This window comes from Pezoporus flaviventris, unplaced genomic scaffold, assembly GCF_033815535.1.
Source record: "Pezoporus flaviventris isolate CSIRO_AGI_PZ_B2104156 unplaced genomic scaffold, CSIRO_AGI_Pfla_v1 ptg000079l, whole genome shotgun sequence".
In the NCBI taxonomy this organism is placed as follows: Eukaryota; Metazoa; Chordata; class Aves; order Psittaciformes; family Psittacidae; genus Pezoporus; species Pezoporus flaviventris.
In genome coordinates, this window is record NW_026892627.1 from 7,644,233 (window position 1) to 7,666,806 (window position 22,574).

At 41.6% G+C, this 22,574-nt stretch overlaps 1 protein-coding gene across 2 annotated transcripts in view; it reads left to right on the top strand.

The window, feature by feature from the left end:
• Nucleotides 1-22,574, top strand: part of DPP6 (dipeptidyl peptidase like 6) — a 565,175-nt gene that overhangs the window by 56,776 nt on the left and 485,825 nt on the right. Inside the window, exon 1 of one of the 2 annotated variants that reach the window (XM_061474525.1) lies at nucleotides 3,165-3,648. The exons of the other annotated variant lie outside the window; for it this stretch is intronic. Within the exon in view, the coding sequence (XP_061330509.1) occupies nucleotides 3,598-3,648 (51 nt within the window). The 5' untranslated portion in view covers nucleotides 3,165-3,597. Of the gene's footprint in view, nucleotides 1-3,164; nucleotides 3,649-22,574 lie in introns of those variants that run through there. 2 annotated transcript variants of the gene reach the window in all.

A 22,574-nucleotide genomic window follows, 5' to 3' on the forward strand; every position in this document is an offset into this window, starting at 1 on the left:
GGGTGATTGGCTATCCTTACACATCATTCAAATAAAGTAAAAATATGTTCCCTCAAAAATATATAAGACCTTTCAGATCATCTTTCTGCATTCACCATTTCACTTCCTATTCATAAAAAAAAGTTGAGTCCTCGTTCACTGAGAGTATTTGTTGCACCTCTAGTGAATTTCCATTACAATGATACAGAGAAGATCCATCAAGAACAAAAGCTCTAAATTTGTTTGAATGCTAGATGAAAAGGAGTCCAGTGGGGTTAATGTACTCAAGGCAGTATTGTGGTAGTATCATCTTTAGCGGTCTTAAATGTCCCAAACCTTAAGGACAGGGATGCCTCATCCCTGGAAGGTGTTCAAGCCCAGGTTGAATGGGGCTTTGAGCAACTTGGTCAAAGGAGGTTGGAACTAGATGATATTTAAGGTTCCCTCCAACCCAAACCATTGTATCTAGAATCATAGAATCTATGACATTTGTAATGGAATCACCTGACCACATCTGGGGATACAAATCTGCTGCAGTCTCATACTTTAAGATCTGAGAGCAATCTTAGCTGTTCCATTAGCCAAACAAAAGTGGTTTGGCCATGAAAAATACCAGCCACAGACATGATCGGCAGAACCTGAAGTCTTTGGGAATATGAGGGATGTAGTTTTGGAGTCATCTGAAGAAATGACACAATAGTAATTTCTTAAACAGATGTTTTAATCTGTAACATAGGGTCACTCAGTGTGGACTGTTGTGATCTTAGAGATCCTAGGACAATGTAGGTTGGAGGACACCTCAGGAGGTCTTTAGCCCAACCTTCTGCTCAGAGCAGGATGAGCTCTGAGATCACAACAGGTTGATCAGGGCTTTGTCCAGTTAGCTTTTGGAAACCTCTAAAGGTGGACTCTGGTCATAAAACTCTCAGAGATAAAGCATTCATGAGCTCTGAGATCACAACAGGTTGATCAGGGCTTTGTCCAGTCAGCTTTTGGAAACCTCTAAAGGTGGACTCTGGTCATAAAACTCTCAGAGATAAAGCATTCCCTATGTCTTTTCTCAAAGTGCCTAATGAGTCAAAAAAGATAACTGAAAGAGGTAAACAAGAATTTCTCTCTTATAATGGGATTTTTTTTTGCTCTAACATCACCAATGTCACCTTTTTGCACAGTGTTTCAAAACACTGACTTGTGTTTCCTATTTCTTGTAAAATCTCTGGATGATGAAGATGGGAGTATCATAGTTCACAGCGGGAGGGGAAAACCAGTAATCCAGTTATGTATGAATGTGGCCAAATGGACCCTGGTTGGTGTTTAATAATGAAAAGAACCCAACTAAACAATTGGATACTGACAAAAGTGAAACATCATTTTGCCAATAGTCTCAACTTTAAACAAAGCTGGTTTAGTCAAGGCAATTGCTACGTTTATGCCACTAGCATATAAATATTAAATAAAAATAAACAGACAAGCCCAGTAACTGCATTATGACAACACTGAGGGAAAAAATATCAAAAAAGCACTAGTGCCAGATTTCAATATATGGCAAAAAGTTCTACTGGTGTATAAAGTAATGCAGGAGGCAAATGGGACTACTGACTGTGAAGCAGATAGTATTTTGTGTCCATACATAATTAAAGCACCTGAAGGTAAAATATTAAGATGCAACAGGAACTGCCTGATAAAACATCAAAATTGAAGTAAAGAAAGCAAGAGGCTTGAGGAACATGATGAAGAGTTTCCTGCTCAGGGTGCACCATGTAAGCAGGTGTAAGCAGTTCCCAAATAAAGACAAGGGAGAAGATAATCAAGACCTGCAAGTGAGAGGTGACATTTTTGTAGAACAGAAGCTCCTACAGGTAACCCTCAGGGCCACCAGCATCACCTGCCATTGGCGTTTCCCACAAATGTCTCAGGATCTCTCTTCCCCATTACCGTCATTTCCAAGATACATGCTTAATGTTTTAGGTGAGAAAATCTGTATTTGAATATCTTTCAACAGCTGGGTGGCTTAAAGACAAATATAGTGTGAACAATGTGATGGGATTGCACATGCTGTGTCCTATTTCTAGTGAACAGCCATTGCCTATGAAATTAAGATGCTGCAAGCTGTGAAGGACTGGTGCTCAAGATGCTACATATGGGCATAAGAAAAGGATTGCAGTTCCCCCACCAAAAAAAAAAAAAAATCAAATCCAAACAACAGAGAGAGCTTTTGCTCTAGCTGCTGGCTTGGTTAAACCTTGGAGGACAAGAGTTTCTGCCTTTTCTTCTTGGTTTCCCTTCTCAGCTATTAAGCAAATCACTTCTCAGAGTTTCTCTCCTTTTGAGTGGGGATCATCGGAAGCAGCCCTGTTCATGCCAAATGAAATTGATGGGCACCTAGTTATCCTGGAGATGGCTGTAGTTACTTCTGGTACATCAAGGAGAGACAAAAGAGATAACTGCAAGGATTTTTGTCATGCGTGCGGGCTGAGGTGTAAACCTTTGCACAAAGCCGAGGAGCGGCCACGTCCTCCCAAGGGCAGCGGGAAAGGACCATCTTCCAGCAGCTGCTCCAGCCACCTGTGATGCAGCTCTGCTGAGGGACTACAGCTCACAGCGGTGGAAAACCTCACTGGGGAGCTGCGGACGTTGCTGGAAAGGTGCTAAGGGCACGGCCGGGTTTAGCCGCAGCCCAACGCGTCTGTGTCTTTGCATTTACCTCGGGGCGGGCAACGAGCTTCGGCACCGCCTGCTTGTTCTGCGGTGTGCAGAGGGGCTCATCCCGCATCCCAAATCTTGGTACTGGGGCAGATCTCCGGAAACGCCCCCTCGCCCCAACAGCGCCCTGAACATCATGCAGGCGAGGGGCAGCGGTACGGGTGGCAGAGGAGGTCTGCAGGCGGGGGAACCGGGACGCAGCTAAAGAAACGAGGCGCGCGTACCCCGGCTTACCCGCGGCACGTTATTTCTATTCCCCACCCTCTCTGCATCAGCCGTGGCTTGGCGGGGCCGCGCCGGCTCTAGCCGGTGAACAGTTAACACCGAGAAAGGCGGCTCCTCTCCCCACTACCCTCCCCGGTTCTTGTTTGTAAAAAGCGTGTACACATTCCCCCCCGGGAGAGCAGCGAGCCGGGCACAGAGAGCTCCCTCTTTTCATTTATCGTCCCCCCTTCTTCCCCCCGCCTTTCCTGCACCCAATCTCCCGCGGTGGCCTTGGCTCGGGGGTACCGCCCGGGCCCGGGGCGGCAGCCAGGCATGGCTGGGGCGGGGGGCGTGTGCGCGGCTACCTCCCGCCCCGTAGGCTCCCACAGGGCAATAGGCGAGCTTGGGTGGTAACAGAGCCGACTGCCCCCCGCCGCTCCTGCATCCCATCCCTCTGGCAGGGGCGGCTTCGTTTTTACTGCCCTTTTAAAATTGGTTATTTTGGGGCAAAAAGAAAAATATATACTGAAAGGGTGCGGAAGGGGGAAAAAAAAAAGAGAAAGCAGGCGCCCTCCCCTTCTGCTGCTCTCAGTCCACCCCACACCAAAAAGAGGCACCGCAAGTGCACGCCAGTTCTTCACTAAAGTGATCCAGCCGCTGGATTAAGTAACTCTTGGGAGAGCAGCACACGCACGCACACATACGGCGAAAATGAAGGAAAAGGCAATGTTTCAAACGGCTAAAATGCAAGGAAACATGATGGTAAGCGGCTGCTGCGGGCGCCTCCGGTGACTGTAAGTGGCAGGGCTCTCGACGCGGTGCTGTCGGACCCTTTCGTACGGTCGGCGCGGAGCCCCAGTGGCTGGGGCTGAGCCGAGAGTGGGGGCAGCTTTGCTTAGCGGCTGCCCCTGCTCCCGGCGGGGGTCTCCGGTGATGAGGCGGCTGCGGGGCGTACCCCGCTTCCCGAGCGGAGCTGGGGTGCGGGCAGGGCGGGGGACCCCGGGCCGCGCTCCTTCGGCACGGCCAACTTCGCCAAGTTGATGGCCACGGTGGGGTGTGTGTGAGCTGGGGGGTGCGGGGGCTACCCTGCCTTTCCTCCGGCGTTACTAGCGGAAGCGTTTGTCTTGATGCCGTTTTTTAAAAAACCGTACTCGGGATGGTTTGTAAATCACCTTCCCCCCTCCCTTAAGGAAAAAAAAAATATGAAAAAGAAGATAAAAATGCTCTCCCGGAAGAAGTGCAGGTTGCCATCTTGTGCTGATGGAGATGTATTTGTGTGTTTTGCCTGCTGGCTTGGCCCGCCGGGGGCAGCGGGGCCGCTGGGGTTGGAGGGGGGACGCGGCTCCGGGGGCCGGGGGTTGCCAGCGGCCCGGGGAAGGTGGCTGGGAGGGAGGGACGGAAACGCAATGGCTTCAGGGCGCTTTGGTTTCAAAGCAACTTATTTCAAATAACCCGAAGCTTGTAAAGGGTACCTGTTGGTCTCCTGTCCCCTCCTTTTTCTGAAGCAGAGCACTCCAACGTGTATTTTATCTCCCTTGTGAAACGCTAATATTTAATGCAGAGGTAGTGTACGATTCTGCCATGCCTTGTGTTGACGTGTTCAAAGAGCAGCCAAAGTATTCTCCATCCTTTAATTAAGTTTCATAGTAAAAATGCTTTGCTGGCTTTTTAAGGAAATGCTTCCTTTTTCAACTCCAGTAATACTGCTTTTTTTGGCAGTAGCTGTTAAGAGGAAGGTGCAGTGCTATGTGACCTGTGAATTCAGCTAAGGGAACTGAATGGGAACTTCTGCAAACATTTTTCCAGGATTTTACAGCCTGTCTGATTGCGTTGTGCTCCTTTCATTATGCCTTTTAAATGCCTGGGAAATATCTGGTGATGGAACTTTCTTACCATGGGGAAATTCAAATTATTATTTGCTTAAGCTACTGATCCTAGAGGCCATTATAGTCTTTGATTAGGATGTTCTCTATCAATAAGAAAAAATAATTAACCACCTGAGATGACATAGTTCGATTAAAGTGTAGGATTAACCTAATTTACATGCACAATGTCACAGAATTAATAAAACCCTCTTGTACGTTTTCCTTGCTGGTCTCTGAAGTCAGGGAAGAATGAGCAGGCAGGGATTCCCCCACTGCCACTCAGCGGAGGGCTGGAGCTTCTGCTGGGATTTTTGGCTTCAGAGTGGCAAAATGGATCTACATATCCCCCACCTCTGCAAGACAAGCAAAGGCTGGAGTGATCGATCTGCACACAGATCTATGTAGCAAGGGCTGTCCGCAACTACTCAAAGCGTTCTGCCAGAGAATAGTTTTTGCCTCTGATTAAGATGGGAGCAGGATCCACCCCCCCAGGTTGCTAAGTCACAGTTGTTTCTCAGCATCACTCAGGGCAGGCTCCCTGGACCTGAATGCATGGTTTTCCTTTGAAGAACTGATTATTGAAACACTGTCAATGAAATTTCAAGAAACTGTTACATTGGTACAGATGATTTCTTTAATTAAGGTCTGTGTTTTTATGGGCCACCTAAAACAGACACAGCTGGTTTCAGTGTCAATCTGGTCTGTGGTTGTAACTGGATCTGCAGTTTATTTAAGCAAGAATTCAGGTGACTGTTTAAGCTTTAAGATACTTGGCCAGATTTTATATTTCTTTGAGATAATAATTAGTGGACCTAATCTTGAAATCTTAGGTATGCTTTCAATGGACATGCTAGCAAGTTAAGACTAGTTCTTTGCCCTTTTCCTAACCTATTGTTTTAAAAAAATTGTATTTTTACTTGCCACTTTTGTTGCAATTAAAATTGGAATCCTGAATGAATCGTGTCAAAACCTCATGCTGCCAGTGCCCTCTCTCAATATCCGGCAGCTGTTGGGAAGTGTGCTATGTGTGGAGTCCCAGGAGGTGCAGTACAGTGTGCATCGCATTAATTGCCCAACAGAATTTGAATAGTCATTGAAAATTCAGAGCCCATTGCAGTTTTTGTTTGTTTATTTGTTTTCTGGCGGTTTTGCTGTTGCTTAGAATCTTGACAAGCTTCTAACTATGTATTGATTTTTCTTCTCTTTAAAAATCTTTCTTAAGTTGAGCTATTTCATTCTTAAAATGATGTGACAACAAGTGATAATAGTGGCATGCTGCTCCTTGGCCACGCAGTGCGCCCTTTTTAAGTGCAGTGATAGGTCATAGAATCACAACACCAGTGATTTCTTTATTACCTAATTAGACCAGCAGAACTGAAGCCTTTCTTGTGATACTGAGATAAATGTTTTTCTCCTTGTGACAGTATTTCACCAGGGCTTTGTTTTGGCTTTTTCTGAAACAGAACATTTACCTGGAAAAATGCCTACTTTAATTTTACTGCTCTGTTTCCCATTCATCATTTGAGCTGGGGGAACGTAACTTACAGAAGTAGTTGAAGCTCTTACAATGGGATTTCTCTTAATTTTACATAAATGCTGTAGGGAGTGATTGATACACAGTGGTTTCTTCTAGTAAGAACTGACATAAACTGTGAGTTTTCCCCAGTCTTTTTCAAGTTAATGTACAACAGTAGGGTGTGGAGATAAATGTTTGTCACTTTTTGAGGTAAATTTAATGCACTTACATTTGATCCTAACCTCACATATAGCTATATAATTTATTTCATTAAAATATTTTTGTCTTTTCCCTTACACATTTAATTGCCAGGTCAAGGACAATATTAACTACACTTGTTTTATTCTACTCTTGCTTGTGTCTTCCCAGGGACTGATCTACCATGTACATGGACTTTTTTTTTCCTCTCTTTTTTCTCTTTATTTTCTTTTCGTTTTTCTTTTTCTTTTTTTTTTTTCTTCTCTTCTCTTCTCTTCTCTTCTCTTCTCTTCTCTTCTCTTCTCTTCTCTTCATGGGTTTTCAAGCAAATAACATCAAAAAGAGCTGTTTGAAGAAGACCTTTAGTGTAGTGCCAGATTTTTCTCTTGTGTACACCCATGCAAATTGTAAGGACCCAATTTGGTAGAGGTGTATCTGCAACAGAGATAAAAAGGAGTTACTTGCTATCTTTGGATGTAGACAATCAGGTGAGGGGAAACAATAGATTTAGTGAGAATGCATGAGGTCTTGAAGGCAAAATTTAATGTGCTATACATGAGCATGCAGTTATTCTGGCACATTTAGTCATCGGTGAAAGGAGTGAACACTGCTGTAGGTAGCTGCCTCTGTTGGAAGGATGTTGCTGTGAAACCCACTCTGAATTTCAGTCTACTCAGCAGCTGCTCTAATGTTTGGAAACTACCAAGAGAACCTGTGATTAATATGTCACTTTCCTGCTTTACTCTGATGAATAATCTCTGAAGAGGGCAAAAGAGGCAGTTCCGGTTCATTGAGGGGACTTTTAGAAGAGTCTGTAGATTTAGATATTTAGTTTGATCATTTAAATCCCAACTCTTATAGCTGCAGTTTGGATGTATGTATAAAAAACAAATAAAAAGAAGTCCAATTGCTAGTGTTATTCTCTAGGAAGTTTGCTGACACCTCAGAGGTCTCAGAGACTCAGTAGTACAAATGGCATGAAGACTAAGCTACTCTTTGATCATTGGAGTGCTTTGCTCTTCCTGGAGATAAACTGGTGCAGGCAGACAGAAAACCCAGCTTTGTTCCTGTCCATTTTGTATTCCTGGTTCCTCTCATGAACAGTAAATTCATATTAAAAACACAAATAAATGACATTGATGTTCCACTGTGATATCCCTTATTTGCTGTATTTTATCTACGGGTTTATTGCTGCAGGTTGATCAGTCACATTGCAGTGAAAACATGGTGTGATGCTTCTCAGCCAAGAATGGAGCTGTCTTACCATGATGTAAGGTAGCTCCATAGAGATTAATTTTTCTTGAAACTCACACCCTGAAGTAAGTGGTGGAGTTTTCTGATCCAGTGCAGACTCCTTGCTACTTTATCCTTCCCTTTGTCTCAGATTCCACTTGATTTAGAAGCTAAATTTTGTGTGCTGTTCATTATCTGTCTACTACCTTGGCTGAAACACAAGGACCTCCAGAAGTGAAAGCAGGGAGCTCTGGTACCAGTTCCCAGGTAAGTTATCATGACTCCAAATGAAGTTTAAAGACAGGCAGAAATTCCATAGCCAAACTACAGCAAGAATTATGGCAGAAAATCTTTGTGTCTGTTGCTGTTTAGTGAGAAGCAGGTTGTATTTTATAGACTGTAACAGTCTGGTATCCTTTCTGGGTCAGGCATAAAGGGGAACAAGTGTTCCCCTTAGGAGAATATATGCAGTAGGGGGTGCAATCCATAGGAGGTACTGGCATTGCCGCATTGCCGCCCAGTGGAAAGGCTGTAAGGTCTGCTGGGCCTGTTTCAATGCCATGTTGCTAGTTAATGGAAATAATGAGTCTTTGCGTGTGTGAGGTGGGATGTCAGGGAACTCCACAATGAAATAGCCAATAGAATCCCAGTGTTGTCTACTTAATGTAGAATGTCCCTTTAAATGCAGCCTTACTTAGAGGATAGAAGTGCAGAGCCTGTCTATGGTGTATTGGGATTGTAAGGGAGCCACTGAAGTTGCAGGTACCATGAGAAATACATTGGGCCAGGCTGTCTCAATAAATACGTGAGTCATGTGCAGTAGTTCACATTGCTAGCTCACTATTTAGCAATGTGAAAATGAAGGGGAGCTTGCGGTGTAACTTTAACTCTCACAATCAGAAAGGTTCAAAATCTTGAATCTGATGGTGCTCCTCACACCTGCATCTCTCTCCAATATTACTCCGCAGCTTCCCTGGTTCCTCTTGCTTGCAAGGAAAAAAGAACACTTTTGTGTTCATTTCTCCCTCCCCACTCTGAGTCTTAACTCTTCACAGAATGGTCTGTGCCCTCCCCTCTCTTTATGAATCTCTTCACTGCTTTTCCAAACAGTACGAAAGGAGAAATTGAAGGGACTGTTATGATTTTATGCACCCACTTGGCTGTCACTCAATAGACCCCTGAGCAGCAAATGAGCCACAGAGCTGTCTGTGCAATCAGGAAGGCAGAATTTCAGTCATCTGTAATTGAGGTGTTACTTTTGTTCGTTAATGATGATTGGATTTGCTACTTCTTTCTTAAGATAAATACCTTAAATGTAAGTTTTGGAGATGTTGGTGGCCTGAAGCTGTATTTGATGAGGAGAGTTCCCCTCTCTACAGTGTGGAACGAGTCTTTCAGCTGCCAGAAGTTACTTCACAGCATGTTCCCTTGACCAAGTGTCACTCCTGTGTATCTCGGAGGTTGCATTTCTTGTCAGAGTTTTGCACTTGCTTAGTGTTGGTCTAACTGACCGTATAAAGGAGAATGCAATAGAGAATCATGCTGAAGAGCATCTCTGGCTGGTACAAAACCGTTAGTGGCAACAGGCTCTTTATTGTAACTGACAAAGGCAGAGCAAGATTCAAAGCTGGAAGTTTGAGTCAGAGGAGTTTGGAGTAGAAGTTAAGTGTCCACTTTGTACAGTGAAGGTGATGAGTTACTGAAGCTGTCTCTGTGGGAGTGTGGTAGTTTTTCTGGCTCTTGAAGTCTTCATTAGAACAAGATGGCGATAGGATTCTTGTGACTGAACATTGGCTTCTTCAATGTAGGCATCTACATCTAAGTTAGTCATCCCGGGCTCCCTTTGTAATTTAGTCAGTGGAGTCTGGGGCATGATTCATCCCATCTTCATGTAGACGTGTAACATGGGCCAGAGGACCTGCACTCTTAAATGCCAATTTCTCTCAATTGACTTAAGGATATATGGGGTACTAGCTGAACTATAAGCATCTACCCTGCAGATAGCCGAGTCTTGAGTCTGTTGTTTAAACATAGTTGTAGATATTCCAGAGCATTTCGGATGACACTAAAGCACCTAATTAGGCCTCTGCCATTATGTGAGACAAGTACTGCTCTGTACATCTATCTAGGGTCTGTGAATCAAATCTGCAGTGGGATGTGGGTGTACATGAGCTGCATGCTTGGAGCTTTAATCTTCCCAGGTCCTAGCATGCTTGTGCAGAGGGTTGGTTCTCCCTGCTGTATCAGGAGAGGATTTCCATCCCAGCCAGATGGCATCTTCCTGCAGAAATTGTTTGGTCCATGGTTTACGTATATACAGAGCTGTCATAGAACATTATAATGTACTTTTGGCTTTGAAATGACTTAATCCAAGTGGTTTAATGCCATCACAACTACAATACATGCATTTATTTCTCTAGGTCTGTGTGTTTGAATGTGTGTTGTCTGTATAGTATTGTACTGAACAGTAACTCGTGAGATTAGCAAGCAAAACCCATTTATTAAATTGTTTTATGTACTGTAAGTCTTGTGTAATCCACTAATGCATGTCACTTAGGAAGCTTGCCATTCCTTCCCAATGGAGTGTCACACTTAGCAAGTTCCCGTAGTGTTCAGTCGCTTTGGAAAGGCTGCAGTTGAGAATAAAATATTAAAAATAAATCAAATTTGCAGAATAAATCTAAACCATTAGAGCCCAAATGCTCATGGTAAACCGTGTCCCAGCTGTAGCATGTATTCACCTGTAGATACTATAGGTTTTCTATCCTTTTGAGGACGTTGAAGCAAGCAAAGTTTTCATTTATAGTGTCCTGGTTGCAGTGGTTTATCAAGGTTATGTTAAAACACTGCTTCTGTAAGAACCAGCTTTGCGCATCTGTGGTAGTGTTGGTAAGGTCCTGGGAATCCCTGGAGCACCTGTCTTCTTGTGCTTATGCTGTGCACTGGGAAGAAGTGTGTGTCTTGCAGGTGGTTTCCTAGCACAAAGTGTTTCTTCTGAGATCTGTATGTCCAGTGATACCCTCTTCATTACTAGCGAAGTAAAAGGTGGGAACAGGAGAAGTGGGATCACCTGTGGTATTTTGACCAGGGGACAGAATTACTGCATGTGTAGCTGAATCAGAGTTCCGCCCTCCATTGTAAATAGGTGGTTCCCAATTTTTTCATTTACAAGGCTCAGGACAATTGCAAACTCTGTGTATGATGTCCATCAACCAATACAAGACTTTTTTTTGTGATAAGGCCTCTTTCATGTCAATAAGTCAATGTTTATTGATGTTATTGCCAGCTATGAGTTATTTCCACCATCTAATCCCTAATTACTACAGAATAATAACTTTAGAAGTTACACTGAGATGCACCCAAATATCCAGTCAAAGAAATTATGAGAAAACTGAGGCAGTGGGGTTAGCTGCAGTGATGAATGTTGCATGCCCAGTGAGGCACTGGATGCTAAACAGGGTGGCCAATGCTGTGAAAAATCCTCCTCCATTTGACAGGGAATGCTGGCTAGAAGATTTTGTCAACTCGGGCATGTGTAAAGACAGTTAGACTTGGCATGAATTCCAGTCGCACATCAGATGGCCTCTTTCTGTAGTCATTATTCAGCACTTACTCAAGCAAAACTTTTGCTGAACTTAAAGGATTTACTACTCCTGCTGCAATAAGTAAGAAATTTCTGTGAGGCTCAGGTACCTTCAGACTTGAGTCTGGCACAAAATCCCACCATGTTCTGTGTCCCTAAGGATTCCCAGTATTTTTTTTAAAGACAGCAAACAGTGAAGTATGCTGGAGTTGACAAAAAAAATGTGAAGGTCAGGGTAAGAAAGCAAGCAGAAGAAAAGCAGAGTGAAGTGCTTATCCCAGAGGATGCTGCAGGTTAAGAAAAGTACTCTGGAGTTTTGACTTCATCTCATTTTGTAAGTTGTCCCCCACAGAGAACACCATCAGCCACTCCATCAAATGTTTCACAGAGCGTGCTGCATGCCAGCATTTTAGCTTATGATTGTTTTCAGTAATGATAAACTGGAAGACATGCTGGAAATGAAATGTTTTTATTTGTTTATCATTTGGGACTGAAGTTATTAAAAACAGGGAGAAAAAAAGAAATGATAGCTTGTCATATTTTCTGTAAATACTGAGTAGTTCTTCTGCAATGTATGATATAACCAAAGTAACCTAGGAAAAAGCTTGCATTGCTCTTTTCTTGTGCCTAATTATCAGGATGTGAAAAATATGCTCATATGAATGCCTTCTCATCCGGCTGTGAGGGGACTGAAAGTACCTTTTATGAAGATCTAGTTTATAAAACGAATAATTGTAATGCAAGAGTATTACTATTCATGAGCTCTGAGTTTATTGACTCTATTAAAAATCGGATCTGTGGTCCACATGAAGGATATGTGAAATACTGTTGGTACAGCAGTAATCCAGAAATTAATTGTGGTTCATATCAGTATGATTGAACTCTTCCTGATCTCACCCTTTGAGAGTTTTTCTCAGGGAAGGGAGGTTCATGTATATTCCCTGTTGATTTTGTTAGTCTATGTGCATTTTATTTCATTTGCATTAACCATGTACATTTAAATTTATGATTTGTTAGAATCTTTGTTAAGGAAAATTTCAGTTGGATTTGGACATTCTTGTAGGAATCAATCTAGAAAATATTCCAGAAATTTTAAAAATAGCATTTTCTTATCTTCTTTTTTGTTCCAGTGTCTTGGGATTTACAGATACACCTTGTTTTTGTAAAAAGAGAACATCTGTCACCATTTTCTTATTCAGATTTTAATAACACTGAGATCTTGGTAAGGAAAGGAGGCTGTAGGTAATATCTAAGGGCAATCAATAAATAAAACCTCTATGTAATAACAGTTAAAGCAAAAACCATATACTCCAGAGGCATGCTCCTTGTTATGTTCCCTGTTCAGCAGCTTACTTAAGCACCTGTTTAACATTAATGGTAAGCATATGCTTAAATGTTTCTGCTGACCTGGGAGTTATGAGAAGTCTGCCTTGCACACACAGTAGTTGAACAGCCTGTTTTCCATCTGTGCGAGCCCAGAGCATGGTGCTAGCTGAGCATTTTCCAGGTTAATTAGATTGGCATAACAAGATCCCCAGTGAACCCTGTGCAGTCATCAGTTCTTCTGTACTCTCCAGCTATCAGGAGCTCTGCTTGATGTTGTGTATCTTTTGCTGGTAACTGAAACAGAATATTGCACTGTATTTCACCAGTGTGTTCAAATGGAAACAGAATTGAATGGATTGTGAGTATGCCATAAATATCAACTTGGCTCCATATTGCTAGCGTGAATGTGGTGCATCCTTCAAATGCACAGTGTCTCCCAAGGACTATTTATTCTATAAAGCTACCAATAATGGCTATGCTTTCATGAATTATGCATGTACTTGTCTGTAAACCTCACCTGACCATGATTTGGAGTGTTTAAGATTTGAAGCTGGCTGTAAGTGTAAATTGCACTTATTTTTCATAAAATACAATGTCCTTATAGGTTTCTTTGCAATATTAGTCAAAGTCCATCATGCCTGTATCTACAATTAAAAAAAAAAAAAAATTAAAAGGATTCTAACTCAGTACAGGAAAAGAAAAAAAAAAAAAAGAGTTTGATGCTCCAAAGTTTTGCAAGAAGAGGAAAAATTACATGAAGTCAAAGGTGGTCTGTCCACCTATTCACTAAAGCAAGTGAAATAAGATGGAGTGCCATTGTAGAAATAAGGGGGATATTATTTACCAAAGGAAGAAAGGAAAATGACCCCACAGTATGGCTGAAAGCAGCTTGCCAAGGTGTAAAACCGTAGCAGTGAGAATTGTATTAGTCATTCAGGTGTTTTAATGGGTTAAAATGAGAGGAAAAAGCCACATGCTTTTAGGGAGAGATTAAATAGATGAGGAGGAGTATGATCATTTTAGCTGTATTCAGTGGCACAGAATTTAGCTTTCCCGTATTTTCAAGGAGAGGCTGGCTTGGCTCTGAAGGTTCTTTTTAGCCTGTTTACACAGTTCTATCACACTTGAATCTCTGGCTTCTAGAGAGTTCCCTAGTACTTAATTTTCATGTTCCGTTTGTTGGTTTTGTTTTGGTTTATTTTTTTTTAACCTAGCCTCTTAAGTTTTTCAGGAGTTCTGTCCTTATGGAGCATTGCGTATTAACAGTGACATCACAGAAAACAGTGAGACAAAGTGGGCTAATCCACAGAAGGGAAACAAATGGCTGTAGTTCTGCCCTCAGCTCTCTGCCTTCTGTTGTATTAAAGAAGACACATTCTGAATAGATGCAACTGAAGAGAAGCAGAACAATGAAAAGACCGGAAAGCTTTAGGTAATTTGCATTTGGGTATGGGGAAGCTTTCTATCTTCAGTCCAAGTCTGAATCTATCCTAAATTGATAGTTATTGATGGTTGCTAACATCCATTGCCTGCTTGCTAATCTTTGTGTACTGAAGAGAGCTCCAGCTGCATGAGTAATTGCTGTGAACTAGCTTGTGACCACACTGCTCAGGCACTCTATGGAGCTGACTGATGAGTCCATGTTGAACGTCACTTGGCAGGAACCTCCCTGATCCCCAAGTGGCCTTATTGTTACTAGAATTAAAGTAATTAACATGTAGGTTGTTTTTTTTTTTCAGATCAAAGGGCAGCATTCAGTTATAGAATTGTTTAGGTTGGAAAATACTTTTAAAATCATTGAGTCCAACTGTTAACCTAGTACTGCCAAGTCCACCACTAAACCATGTTCCTGGGTGCCCCATCTACATGTCTGTTAAATACCACCAGGGATGGTGACTCAACCCTTTCCCTGGGCAGTCTGTTCCAATGTTTGACAGCCCTTTTGGACCCTCCCGCAGCACCAAGGTCAGGCTGATAGGCCTATCGTTCTGTGGAACCTCTTTCCATCCTTTCTTGTAGATGGGCATCATGTTTGCTAACTTTCAGTCAACTGGGACCAACCTGGTTAGCCAGGAGACTGCTGAGAAATGATTAAAAGTTGGCTTGGTGAGCACTTCCACCACCTTACTCTGTATCCTTGGGTGGTTCCCATCTGGCCTCACAGGATTTGTGTGTCTTGAATGATGCTTTTGTTCTGTGATGTTCAAACATTTGCGTGTTGCACACTGAGGCTGGGAGAGCAAGTCCCACTGAGACAAAGCTGGAGAGAGTTGCAGAAAGAGGAGATGTGGCGTAAGTGTGCACCATCTTTGGGGCAGGCCCTGGAGGGGACTGTCTTTGTGAATTGTGCCTTTTGCAGGGAGCTAGAAGTATTGCTTGGAAAGCAGCTTAGAGGTAAATTGCTGTGTAAGAAGCACAGATGCTGTTGTCCTGGTTCCTGAAGTGAAGTAAAGAGTGAGATAAATACTAATTTAGGACACGTGCAGTCTCCAGGTAGAATCCATATGTGAAAGAATGCTGCAGCTTATGAATTCATGCACAGGCTTATCAAGAACTTGCAGCTCATAGGAAGTGTTGAATTGGAGGATACAGGGTCTAGTTCCCAGCCATCTAAAGTAATCATAGCGTAATGTCTTTGTCATTGGTGTACACAGGAGAAACTGTGCTTGAGGCTAGTGGAATCCATTGGATCACACACAGGCTGAGCCCAGTAAACACATTTAGTGTCTGAGAAGTGAATTCAGTTATTTCTGTTGTGCCTTGTAAATGTGTCCCACTGGCACATCCACTCTGCTATATTCAGTATCTTGTGCTTTCTTCTCTGGGAGATTCTCATAGTACGCTGCTTTTTCTCTCATGTAACTAAACATGTAGAGACTTTTAACAGAAAAATTAAGATTGGTATGAATGAAATACAGATGCAAATGTGTTTCTGTAAACACCGAAAAAATAACAAAATACACGTGAGAAGAATGTCATGTACTGATAATAAAGAACATTGTTTACAGCAATAAAACTGAAAAATGTGCTCTGCTGTCAAGTCCAGAAGGCCTGGGCTCTGATAAACGTCACAGTATAGCCATCTCTAGCAGAAGTCCTTGCTCTCTAAGGACACTAAAAGGTCACAAGAAACTAGCACATCATGCGCACTTGCACACTTTCTTCTCCTTTTAGGCCAACGAGGAGCTACAGTATAGCAAGATAGCTGTGTATTTTTTCAGGCATACTCCATGCAAGCAAAGCCAGGTAAAGAGCTGCGACCTTGTTAATACTGAAGAATGCCTTAGTAGGCAAGATTCTGAAACAAAGTACCACCTGTTATCAACTGTTGGCTCATAAAAGGTGTAAAAGACCTGCCAAAAAACTAGCTTGTCATCATCAGTCAAGAAAAAACAAGTGTTGGTGCAAGAACATAGTAGCTGATATTCATTGTCCGTGCAACTCATGTCAGCCAGACCATTTGCACGCTTGTGTCTTGGTGCATGTGACAGTGTGATGACTGAAGTCTGAGAGAGTGAGTATGAGTGAATAAAACCAGCATATTCAGATTTTGTAAATAAATGCTGTCTTCTATAACGTCTTGCACTGAGGCTTGTCGCACTAATTTCACTCATACTCAGGAATTTATGTCTTTCATTCATAGCATGCTAGCAGCAAGGATCTGTATGTTATCAGGTTTGTATGAAATCAGGTTTGTTTGACAAGACCTATTTTCCAGAAACATGTATAGACAAACATTAATTATATTCCTGTCCTGTAGTTCTTTATTAATTGACTCCCATACCAGCTTTACTACTTTTCCATTCTTAGAAGTCCTTCTAAAGGGAGATTAGCCAAGCTGTACCCTTTCTGTGGGTAAATAGAGCATTAGTTTTAAAAAGCTGGTTGTAAATGCTGTTAAGTCATGAGAATAAAATCATCAAGGGTAAAGATGAGATGCAGGGATCTGCTTTGTGATGCAAAGTGAAACAAAGCACCATCAGCAGGAAGGTCCATTCAGGATTCTGCGGCATCAGTAAAATGAGAGAGAGCACGCATCTATCCATAAGAGGATGGGAGAGTGTGAGGCAAAGCAAATTGATCTTAGCAAAAGTCCCACGGCAGTGGAATTGTTTGTTATACAGTTTTTTGGGGTTTTTTTTTTTGCAAGCAGCAGAAATGTCTGCTGAAGATGTGAGGAGAGGCAAAAATGATACTGATGATTCTGTAGAGAAACAACTTTATAATGAGAAGAAAAGCACTAACAGTTCTCAGCTATAACAAAGACAGGCTGGGGTAAGAAGCAAAAGAATGCTGATACAGTCCTATGTATGCTATGTCAGAGTGTAAGTATGTGTCATGCAATCTGACTGAAAACCCTATGCCACATTGCTATGATATAGAACAACTTAAGAAGTTGTTAATGCAAATGTGTCCTGCCATGGGGAGAAAAGCAAGTCTAGATATTTGACTGTAAATGAGAGGAAGGACTAACCTATGGTAATGAAATGCAAAACGTCTGATCAAAATTCAGCATGTTAATCTAGATAGTAAATCTTTTATATGAATGTGTTGCATAAGTCCCATAGTCTACATGGTTTTCTTCTTATAGTATATGTTGCCCTTCATGTCCATTTTGATTAAAGTGTGGTAACATTTCACTGTTGCCACTTCATTTGCCTGCTGGAGCTGCATGGAGTCAAATGGCTTTAAAGGTTTCCTGGCTACTGGAGGATTCGGGTCATTTAAAACAACTATGATTTGTTAAAATGGAAGACATAGGGCCTTTGCACGTGATTGAGAGAGTGTGATATTTAACCACTGGGCATTGCATCTGAACCAGTCATAAAAAATAAAATTTAAACCCAAAACCATACTAAAATGCCAGTAAGTGTAATGCTTACAGGAGCCCATGCTGAGCAGTGACCATTGTGGTATCCTCAGCTTATCTCCCTCATGCAGGTTTTGACATTTCATATAGTTTCTGAGGAGAAACACTGTCCTGCAGTGAATATACTTGGATTGGCATGCAACAAATTTGAATTTAGAGGGAATATGATACCGATATCCTGTGTGACCTTAGACATATCTCACAATGCTGCCATGCACAGGATAGCTGTGTCAGTTCAGGGCAGCTCTACTACCTCCTCCTGTGGTAACTGCACTCTGTGTGGAGCTTCTCACTGGTCTTTATCTCCATTCCCCATTTATAAATAGGGATAAAAATTTCTTCCATTATCTTTCCTGGTGTGTTTTGACTGTGGTATTTTAAGCTCCCATACTATCCACCTGCATTTGTTTAGTACATAAACTGTGTCTTACTATGCCAAGTTCAAGTACTTGTCTATAATTAGCATTATAGTAACTGATACTAATTCATTAATCTATTGAAGATATAGTGTTTAGTGAGAGATGGTAGGAACATGTAAATCCGTACAATAGCAGTTGAGCTATACTTGTGGAACAGGTTTATTCTAAATTACAAAGAAAAGTGAGAATAATGTCCTCTATTCATGTCCACATTTGTGTCTGAATCAGGGTTGCATTATGAATCTAAGCAATATTTGTCACAGATGGTGCATAGCAATTTATTTTTATTTTTACTGAATCATGCAGTATCCTATGTATTAATAAATTGATAATATTTCAGTCAATGAGAAAATCCAGACTGACAGTGGAATCCAGTGTAAAATGTTCAGATCAAATATTTCTTTCTGTGTACATGCCATTAACCTCGTGTAAGGATATAATAGTTTTGATAATCCTTTGCTTAGAAAAAGAGGAACTAAAGTATTCTGTTAAAGTCTGACATCTGGAAAAAAACCTTTGAAATATAATCCTTGATGGTAGTTTGCTTTTATGGTATACAAATAATATGTGGAAAATTAATTATTTTGGGTTTAATAAAATGAGACATTTTGATTGATGGGAACTGAAAATTTGTTTACTGAAAAGTTTCAACAGTCCTTGTTTTCATCTTCCTTGGAAAGAAAAACAAATACTGAAATAATTTTTCTGCTACGTGGAGATTTAATTTCCTTTCCTCACCTTGGTTTTGCCTTTTAGTACATAATTTTCCCATCCATCTACAGCCTATCAATACCATTAAAAATGCTTTGTAAATTGAACTGACTGAGGAAAGCATATTTAGGCACAAGCTATTAGTCAGTGCTTAATTCATCCTTTGTTTATGCAAGACCACAATCCTATGCACAGCTTCTATAATATCCAGCGTGGTATTTCAATCATGAATTGACTCCATTCGTGTTGCTTGTATAGATAAGTGAGCAGAACTGGGTCTAAACTGTCTAAAGGATGGAAACATGTTATACTGAGGAGCATCTTGTTTCTCTGTGTTCATCAGATAGAAAAACATCTGCTGTTTGAGATCTGTAATGGGTGTGTGTAGCTTGCTTTGTCTTGATGTCTCATTGGATCCGAGATTATTCCAGAGGAGTCATTATAGCTTTTATGAGAAGAACGCAATAGCTCCTTTGCAGCCATGAATATTCCTGTAAAAATGTACTTTCAAAGTCACTCATTACTGAGAGTGCACTGATAAGTATCGAAAGCATCCCTGAACTCCTTGGCATACACCATGGATTGCATGACCACTCTTAAGACCTCCAAATGGACAAAACTGTCAGACGTGCCTGGCTGAATATGGCATCCACATCCCACACTGGGCATTCACTCTTGTTTCAGTGCCACCCATTTAAGTCTTGATTCTCCATGAAGTTCATATGCAGTTACGTCTTTCAAAAGGAGCACAAAGTAGGAAATGGTGCCCAGGGTGAAACCACAGCACATAAAGACACTCTTCATCCTGTTTTCAAGTAGTCAGCCACTGACAGTGAATCTGGGTCAGGCAGCTGCTCTGAGCCCCACATTCCCATGACTAGTGTAATATCATCCCAGACCTGCTTGTATAGATATACCAGAGCTGCTATCGCACCTGAACTGCATTTAAACTTGCCCTTGATCACAGTCCTACCTCTGTTCATTTGTTCTAAATACAGTTTATTTTGTCCCTGTTTGCTTTGCTGAATTTCTTGGCATGTGTGTGTTGGCTTTAGACAAATAGGTCTGAGAGAAGTGCTATCACTTAAGATATTCCTTATTCCATAGCAGGTTTGTGTGGCTGGTAGAGTATGGGCTGTATTCTCAGGGGTCTGAGTTAGTGGTGAGAGATCCTAGGGACCAAGGTTGGTTGCTGGCAGCTATCTACAAGAATGGTGCCAGCTGACTCAGAAAAGAGTTATGCACAAAAGCTGGCCTGATGGTTTGCTATTTTTTTCATAAAGCAGGTTTCTGTAAAACACCTCTAAGTGAGTTATTTGGTGCCAGTTTGCAAAGGATTACTTATTTAAGTAATTACTTATTTAAATACTTTTTCAGTTCTTGCAGTGTTGTTACTCCCTGCGTAGACAGCATGCTATCTGTGAAAGCATCAGTAACAAAGTTTTTAACTGCAGTCCTAACTTGGTTGATTTTATCCCCAGCACAGAAGGTGTAGCTTCCACCCTCTCCTTCCTTCAGGGTTTTTTTGTGATTGTAGGTGTACTGTGGGATGATAATCGTGCTCTCCTCATGGTTCACCTCTCTGTACCTTTACAGTGTGATGGTGTATTTCTGTCTATTTTGGTGTGATGTACAGGAGAGGTGGACAGTCTTTGAATTCTACCGGGGAGAATTTCTATGTTGCACCGCAGTGTTCCTCTCTCCTACTGTTTTTTCCACTCAGTAGTGTGGCAAGGAACACTTATATATGCTTGGGTTTTTTTTTAAATGTAATTGATAAATACTGAATCCAAAGCACAGAATTTAGCTGCTAGTGAGGTAGTTGCATATTTCTGTACACAAAAGCTGTCACAGAGTTTGGGTGCCAGCTGCTATTGAGATTGAGGTGATGTGGGTTTTTTAAAGCAAAACCAATATTTCATCTCAAAGTTGCAGTGCATATGGACGTTTATTCTTGCCATTACCCACAGTCTTATTTTTTTTTTTGTAATAACAAAAATTCATGGCTATCAGCAAACTGACCCAAATAGACTAAAGGATGTTTTTGTTGCAAAGGATGCTTTTGTTTCTTTTCTACCTGGACTGCCCTAGCTCTGCACAGCAGAGACTTTTGGGGCTATGAGTAGGAAGGAGTGATCCTATCAATGACCCTAATTATCATTTCCATAAATTACTCTGCATTTTCTAACTAAATGACCAATGAAGCGAAAGACATTGAACAAGATTTTTAATTATAACAAATGGAATCTATGCTCTCTAATCAGATTGTTGTATAGGTGGCTATTATTCATTGCTAAAAGTTAAAGCAATTAAACTTCAAGCAGCCATTGGGCAAATTATATCAAAGAATTACTTCATTTAAGGATTTGGGTGGGTGGTTGTTTCTGTTTTTTTTTTTTTGCTGTTGTTTGTTTAATTACTGTCTCTAGTGGAAAATCATATTGTATTGGTCTTTCAAATCTATGTAAAGGTGAAGTGTTAATACTGGTGCCAAAACAGCTGCTGCAAGTGCTACTGTTATAGACTTGCAAACCTGAACAAATTGAATATTGGGTCCCCATTTTATAAGGCAGCAAAGGAAGCAGAAGGCAATTTAGGGTTTTCTATTAAATTTCTTTTTCTTAGCTTTTCTTGTCTTCATTTTCTATGTATTCATACATAGAATACATCAGTGAGCTGACTTCACTAAGTCCTTTCTCCTTTTCATATCTATAAAAGCTCACTGCTTGCCTGTCAGACAAGCATGGAAGGGGTATCTGTTCTTGGCTGCCTTTGAGATGAGGGTATTATGGACCAACACTGGGAGTGAATGTGGTCCCTCAGTTCAGTATGCAGCTTGTTGATAATGGAGTATGATCCTGTTTTGAAGAATAAGGTATGCTGCTTGTTTGTAACATATTTGTGCCAGGGATTTGCCCTGATGAAGCTGATCTGATACAAAAAATATCTCTATTTCAGCAAATTCTAATGGACTTCATTGTATCTGTATTTACCTATTTGTAAAGTGGGCAGCTTAGTGCATGCCTATCACATGGGAGTATTGTACTGCTTGCTGTAAGAGTAACTTTTAAAGCATTTGGAGATCCTTGGATGGCAGACACTGTAGAAAAAAATGGATTCTGTGCACTATTTTGCTACTCTTCTTTTCCATTTTAAGTCCAGCTCAACACATACACCAAGATGTCAGCACTCTGCTCCTGTACAAAAGCAGGTTTGCTCACTGTTTTTATTGAGAGATCGTGTTTGTATCCGTGCATGCCCACACAATGCCTTTAGAAATTAAAGTAGAGCTACCTAATTTCAAGTAGATTTAGCTCACAGCTGGGCACACCAGGAAGGTACTTCCTGATCCAGTCTGAATATTGCCAGAATTCCTCAGCAAGCTTTAGTAACACAAGTGAGGAAGAAAACCAAGTCTGTATTTCAACTGCTCTTCCCTTTGTGCCTCATCATTTGGAACCACAGAATCAACTAGTTACTTAAGTGAGTTTTGTATGATATTATGAGCATCCTTTTTAAAGGGCAAAGATTGCTGCTTATTTAGGATATTTTCCAAAAGCCTTGATGAGATTTGAATGCCTTGTTTTCAGGAAATAGAATAATCCTCCAAATGGCCTGGAAAGGCCCAGCCTGAACACTGCACTTTCAGAATGATCACTACTTCGTCACTTTACCCTCTGGATCTCCATTCAAGGGCATTTCTTTGGACGGGCGCTTTGCAAAGTTAAGAATCATGACGGAGGGAGCACCTGGTGAAGCTGTGGGTGGAGAGGCGGCTGTCCGTGGTCCTGAACGCCGCTGCGCCAGCGGACCGGAGTGGGCGCGGGGGCTGAGTGTTCTGCTTAGCACAGTGGAAGAATGCCTGCCTTTTCCCAGGCTTACAGCCCGTGTGTCTCAGCCCTCTTCTTGCCAGTTAGCACACGGGGATTCATTTGACTACAAGTGATTGTAATAGAATCATAGAATA